Source organism: Euprymna scolopes, chromosome 3 (assembly GCF_053919585.1).
Source record: "Euprymna scolopes isolate OS-2025 chromosome 3, ASM5391958v1, whole genome shotgun sequence".
NCBI lineage: Eukaryota > Metazoa > Mollusca > Cephalopoda > Sepiida > Sepiolidae > Euprymna > Euprymna scolopes.
In genome coordinates, this window is record NC_136484.1 from 196,303,080 (window position 1) to 196,310,517 (window position 7,438).

The 7,438-nt window shown below is 35.8% G+C and overlaps 1 protein-coding gene across 3 annotated transcripts in view; it reads right to left on the reverse strand.

The window, feature by feature from the left end:
- LOC145260642 (uncharacterized) overlaps positions 1-7,438 on the reverse strand; it is a 140,932-nt gene that overhangs the window by 25,264 nt on the left and 108,230 nt on the right. For all 3 annotated transcript variants that reach the window (XM_080118973.1, XM_080118989.1, XM_080118983.1), the window contains exon 2: positions 870-1,871. In XM_080118973.1, the coding sequence (XP_079975099.1) occupies positions 870-1,807 (938 nt within the window). In that variant the 5' untranslated portion in view covers positions 1,808-1,871. The remainder of the gene's footprint in view (positions 1-869; positions 1,872-7,438) is intronic.

The window sequence follows — 7,438 nt, forward strand, 5'->3', positions numbered from 1 at the left end:
ACAAGAGACATTGCGAGTCTGTCTCTGCTTATCGTTATTTTTATAGCAAGTGCTCATCTGAGCTTCAATCTATGGTTCCTCCTCGCCAAACTTTCACGAAAAACACTCATCTAGCTGAAGCCACTATGAATAATTCCCCCACACTTTATCTTTATCTGTGACTAAACTGAAAGCTTCTTTCTTAGAACTGCACCCTTGTGGAACTCTCTTCTATTTGTCTTCTTTCCAGCTGACTACAATATGGTCGTCTTCAAGTCCAATGTGAACAAATTTTTGTTGAACCGCCCCCTTAAATAATCTAATTTACCAAATTTCCATTACTAACGATTACTACGATATTGTCCCATTGATTACTGTACACTGATTAACCCTCATTCTCAAGTGGCCTCCGGGCCTTGATAAGTATGTAAAAAAAAACAACATGCCTTCAGAATTGGATGCTTTTGATGGCACGATGCATCCAAGTTGATGCTGCACGATATACAACAGGATATCAACTAACAATATTTTAGGTGAACATAAATTTGCGATACGGCAAGTCAACCGCTGAACTACAGGAACTAAGGCGAGTAAAAATGCATGCTGTTTACTTTCCGCAGCCTTGTAATTCTCGTTTCTCTTATTTTTGTTCTTCAGTCCTCGCATTCCATGAACAATGTTTCTGATAAAGGGGGAAAATTGCTGTTTTTGGTAAGAATTTAGCCAGCCAACATTTATCATTCACTAGGTTTTTACCTTGACATTGTACTTCAATTATTCAAGTATTGATAGGATTATCGGGTAGATAAGAAAAAAGAGAGGTGAAGGAGGCGGTGTTTTTTGGTGGGAAATAAAAATTTATTTAGAAAGAAAAATGTCAAATTACTTACGTGTGTTTTAAGTTGAATAATATTCTGAATTGTTGTCTGAAACTTCGATCGTTCGTGATGTAAATGACGATGTTGAGTGAGACGCCAAAGTATTGGAAAAGGTAACAGACCGCTTTCGCCAAATCTTTTTCTTCGTCGTATTCTTTGATGAACGAATCGGCGATCATCTGTACGCAGATAGGCAGCGTCGTGAACAGGAAAAGCCAGGTCATTTTCATGATTAGTTTTGTGTTTTGTTGTCGCGGACGAGTTGCCCTTTGGCCTTCTGTTAAACTCCGACGGATCTCACGGATTCCGCGCATGTTTTTCAGGAAATACAGATTCCCAGCGAACATAATGACGAAAGGGATGAGACAAAGAATGGCGAGATCGATGAAGACGAAATAATTTTCTTCAAAATGCCAAATTTCGTCCGACAGGGAATCACAAGCGCCATCCCTGATTCCATTCGTGAAAAAATAATGGCAGTCAATTAAAGATAGAAAAACAAATAAAATACTTAATTGGATCCACGACATTTTTACTGTCCAAATACGTTTAAAACGAAGAGGATCGTAGACGACAAAGCAGCGTTGGACGGTGAGAGAAACAAGAACCCACGACGAGTATTGCATGCTGACGTAGATAACAAAAAGATTGATCTTGCATCCAGCATCACTGATTTGTCGGATATCACAGTTGAAAAGGTAAAGAATCCAATAGCGTGAAAGTCCGGTACAGAGTATAGTCATGTCGCTGATGGCGAGGACGAATCTGTAGGTGACGCCCACTGAGCAAGTTTGCCGTTGTACTCGATAGAGAACGATCAAGGCAAGAATGTTAGCCGTCATACCGACGAGAAAGATGATTGGACTAAAAACCACCCAGAGTAATTTCGTCGCCGATTCAACGGATGTCAGATTGTCATCTACCGCTATGGCACAATTGTAGAACTGCATCTTGCTTTTGAATTAAAACTTTGATTCCGTGTCAAAAGTGTTCCGATTGTGTTGATGTGAAAACCTGAATCATAAAAAAAATATAGTCATCATTTATGAAAAATATCAAGTTTACAAATTTAAAACAAAAATATTTTGCAGTTCTGAAATTTTGGAGATGAGGTCTGATTGTTTGTATTACTTGTTTTTATTGGACTATTGTTCTCATCTTGAGTTTTATTTCTGCAACGTTTCGGTCGGTATAGCCTTCGACCTTTATCAGGCATGTTGGTCGTTGTCTTTCTTTTCTTTTTTAAGATAACGACCAACATGCCTGATGAAAATCGAAGGCTAGACCGACCGAAACGTTGCACAAATAAAACTCAAGATGAGAAAAATAGTCCAATCAAAACAAGTAATACAAACGATTTTGTTTATTGCCGTTTTGATAAGTTTTTGAAAATGCATTTCATGGATGAAAATGATATGAAAAGCTATTGCAGTTGTCGAGAAGTTTTATTATGTTGTTAATATCATTGGAGCACAAGGGGGAGCAGGTGCTAGTGTGATTGCAAAGGAGTAGCGTTAGGATGATTACAATATTTTTCCTGATTCTGATTCAATTTTTGATTCTGCTCTAAATTCTCGATTCCAATACAATTACTGATTCCGATTTTATAAAAACCTCTAAATATTCTAAGTCATAGAGTTGTTTGTTATTTATTATTTTCGAATCGCTGTAAAAAAAAAACTCTAATATGCGCAGATATTTTTAGAAATGTAAATACTATACTCATCTGTAAATTTTAGTTTTACAGATTGGTTAAAATAAAAAAAAATCTATTGTTTAATCGAAAGAAAAGTTTAAAACAAATAAAACAACTAATAAAATCGCTTTTATCGGAAAAAAAACACACATTTTTTCCATGCCGATTCTGATACTCTACCGTTCCTAATTTTGTGATTCCCGAATCCGATTAATCGTCTGAACACGAATAAGGAATGGATGAAATAAGCTCAGGTATGTGTACGCAGTGTGATAATGTATGAAAGTGAAACTTAACCAGTGAGGGTTGAGGACACCCGTTGCATGGGGAGAAATAATATAGGAACAATACGATGGATATGTAATATGTCTTAAAGAGAGGCTTGGATCTGGTGATCACAAAGGAAGATTAAATCTAAACAGTATAAGAGAAATCTTCGACGGTCAGGTTGAAAGAATGGCTGATAATTCTTGGGTTAGTAGATGTAAGACAGTTGAGATAGCAGGTTCAGTGCACAGGTTGGTTGGCAAAGAAAACATGGATGTAAGTGATAAAGATCAACTTGAGAGAAGTAAAAACCGAAAATAAGTTCGTTTGGAAGTCAATTTCTAAAAGCCGTCCAACACATGCCAGCATGTAAAATGGATGTTGAACCAAATATGATGAATTATAATAGGGAATATTTAGCTTGATATATGAACACGTATTGTGAATTATTGAATATTGGAAGAAACCAAACGTAAACGATACATTATATTATTTTTAATTTAAAATTAATTGGTATTTACAAAGAATTTGACGAATTGAGACTTCATGCCTTTCATAACTGGTGCATAATAGACTTAAACTTGGTTTGATTATGTAACAATAATTACATGCAGACGTGTAAAGTAAGGTTGGAATAAAAGATTTTTGTGTAAAGTTCAAATTAAGTAGAGTGAGATTTTCAATGGGAAGTCTAGTGAGAGCTGTGTGGCTCGGCAGTTACAGCACAAACTGAAAGTCGCTAGTGTGACGTGGCGAATAAGCAGTTCAGATGTTTTCTCTTTTATGGAATCAGTAGAAAGAAAGAGAGAGAGAGAGAGAGAGAGAAAGAGAGAGAGAGAAAGGGAGGGCTTGGGATATCTGCTTCCTCTCATGGAAAAAATTGTTAAAACTCAAGTGAATCTTTATCGATTTACGATAAGTGTTATTATAATACAAACAAGAATACGTTTGCACCAATAGGAAAGAGAGGAAATGTGATATTATTGCGTGTTGCCTAGCAACAATACTCAAGCTGTCAGATCAAGAAAGTGGTCATCATCTCTGCTGACCCCATGATATTCACTTCCAGAATGCACAAATATTAAAACGACGTTCACTAAGTGCCTTTAAAACGCTTAGACGTGTTATGCCTTACGTTTATTTTTCGAGATTTCTCTTCTTCAACTAATATGAAACACGCTTTTCTTATTTGATTTCCAATGTTTGAACCTAAAATTTCTAGTTTCGTTTATTAATCATTGTAACTTTTTTTTTGTCAATAGTTTTTACGCATTCATATACATCGTGGTTTTGCTTTAAAATTGTGTCCATAGATTTGCATCCAACATTACATTTTCTGAGCATATTTTTATTATCATGACTATGATAAGTAGTAATAGAGCTAAACAGTCTTCCTTGATAATTTCTCTGTATTTTTGCCTCTGGAAAGAATGTTATTCCAGTCTAAGTCTCTATTTTTCCATTGCTGCCTCCATAAAATGTGATAATTTTTCAGATATTTTGTACACCAAAAGTCTGTGTTTAGAAGAATGTGTTTGTATGCTTTGTTGCAGTCGAGTCATCCCACAATAATATTCCATTTTGGTAATAAATTACCACTTATGAAGACCTAGGGCTACTCGAGGATAAGAGTTCTTAGTTTTAATTCTTTTGTATATTTTAGCAAATATATAGCAGACAAGTGTTCATTCTTCTCTTTTTCCGGCATCATTTCTATTCTTTGGATAATTGGTGGATATTAAACGAGTAGTAGATGCTCTCGCTGTGCCGTTAAAATATTCCATCTGGTTGTTATGCAGGTGATAGGTCTGTTGTCGCTTAAGATTTTTCTTTTCGTAGCATTTTGAATTACTGTGTTTGGAGGATTGTGTTGTATGCTTTCTTTTAGTCGATCCATATCATAATCATGTTCTATTTGAGTATTGAGTTGCCGCTTATCAAGGCCGAAAGTCAGTAGAGGATAAGGGTTTCGAGTGATGAACAATATGTGATGAACCGTTGCCACTCGGATAACTTGCGAGAATCAACAAAATGGTCATCATAGTGTTACAAATATGTCGTAACTCGAGTAGGTTTCTTGAAGTCAAACGCTGATCCATTTATATAATATAATAGTTGTAGATCAAATTATAAATGTCAAAGTGTCAAAGGTTTGATTTGGAACTAGAAATGCTTGTTTCGATAAAGCAAACTGAGATTGGATATGTTTTTATAACAAGCTTTCTATTGTGCGTTTGGTATGAAGAACTTTTGTTTTGTAAGTCTTTTGTTTTTGTTTTCGTACAACAGGTTAGAGGAGGGGAAGGGCAGAACATCGATTCTGTTCTCTCTGTGGAATTGGATGGAATTGTTTGCATTCGCTTTTGTTTTACTGTTTTATTACCTGCTTCGTTTCTCTATTCAAGTGCAAAAGTCAATTATCTTTGGACGCAGTTAGGGTGGATTTGAAAGACCAGTGATCAGATTCTGCTGTAAGGGTAAAGGGTAGAGGGTAGAGGATAGAGGGGTTCGGGTGAGGGTAAGTGGGAGTAGGAGTGCTCTAGCCCGGCGATCCATCTGACTAAATTGTTGATCAACTGCAGACATCCCTATGGGATTCTGAGGTTTTATCTTTTTGAAAAGCGACCCGACCGATCGATGACAAAATCAATAAGAATCTTTTTAACATCATTGATACAACTGATGCATATCGAAGGCAGATCAGCCTTAGCTTACAACAGTGCATGATTAGGTTAACAGCAATGAATTATGGGAAGACTGAAAAACGCCAGTCTTCTAAATGGGGGGAGATATCTTTACAATATTGTTTGCATATTAACTTAGAGACGCAAAAAGCAATTAATAATAACAAATTTCATAAAATAAATATGGATCAAATTTCATAAAATAAATGTTAAAATTTCTCAAAATATATAGAGTTAAATTTTGACAAAAATCTGATGTATCTGAAGTTTCACGAAGGGTTTCCATCCCCATTTTTATCCCTTTATTGTAGGAAAATAGAATTAATTAAATATAGCTTACATTTGAATTCTTTACCCCTAGCATATGTGTTCCGTTAGCTTGTGAGTGAATCTTATATATACAAATGTCTAACTTTGTCAATGTATATTATTTATAACTGGTATCGATCTATCATAATGACGAAACTGGAAGTTGCTACTCACGTGACCATTTCGTGCTTTTGGAATATTAGGTTCGACTTGAAAACTAATGGGTAATTATTATTTTTTTATATATAATATTAGTTGCTAATAGGAAATTATTTTTTATTCTATACTTGCAAGAGTCTTGCCCGGTCGTAAGATACGCTTAAATATATTTTATTTCATGCAGATTTCGTATTTATTATTACAGAGTCAATTCTCTATTGAATATTATATAGTACTTAATATATAGTACTGATTTCCAAAGTTTAAACTGACTTGGGTACCATCAGATAAAATCGAAACCAAAACATTTAGCACTTCAGTAACGTTCCTTATCATTTAAGCTATCGCGATCAGAAGGATTTAAAATAAAAATATTTCAAACTACCTTTGAATTTGCGCATGCGCAAAAGCAATAGAAATATCTTGATAAGTTGAAATGAACTGCTTGCATTTCATCTTGCCAACGTTTTTCTGTACGCGTTATTCATCCAAAGATTTTATTCATTATAAACCATCCTTTGTGTAGGATTCTATTTCCTGTTAATTTCAGTGTTATGTGACATGTAGTTTAAAAGTTTATCGATTAAATATTGACACACAGACACACAGACGCATACATATACAAGTCTACTGTTTTATTTATATATTTTTTCATCGTCGAAGCTGTGCAACAAGTTAGATTACAGTCTTTCGTATTTATGTTTTTCGGATTAAGTTTTTATTTTTGAATCTACATTTAACTACAACAATACAGCTGTTCTTTTTCAATTGGTGACCATCTTTTGTCTGATCTGAGTTGCGCAGATAACATAGCTGCAACCGGTAACTTCAGCTCAACAGAACACACCCAAATCTAAGTGCATTTTTTTTTGTTTTTTTTTTTTACACAGTGATCAACACTTATCAAGGCCCGGAAGCCACTCAGGGATAAGGGTTATTGCAAGTACATTACGTTAGTGAGGAGATTTGATGAAGTGTTTACTTAAGGGGGCGGTTCATTAGGAATTTGTTAACATTAGACTTGAAGACATCCAAGTTGTAGTCCGGAGGGAAGCAGGCAGACGGAACAGAGTTCCACAGGCGTGCAGTTCTAAGAAAGAAGCTTTGTTCATGAAATCCGCGTTTTGATTTAGGCACAGATATAGAGTGGGGGAAATTTTTCACAGTGGATTCAGCTAGACGGGTGTTTTTCGTGAAAGACTGGCGAGGGGGGACCAGGGACTGGAGCCCAGACGAGCATTTGCCATGAAAATAACGATAAAACAAGGATAGGCTCGCAACGTCTCTTCTGTGGGAGAGGGGTTGCAGGGTAGAGAAAAGGGCATCCCCCACTAAACCACGAAGTCTATTTTGTACTCTGTCAAGGGAGGATAGGCTGTTTTTGGCAGCTCCTGCCCAGATATGGCAACAGTATTCCATGACCACTGATAAATAACAATTCTTTTTCCTGTCAGCATCAACAACCA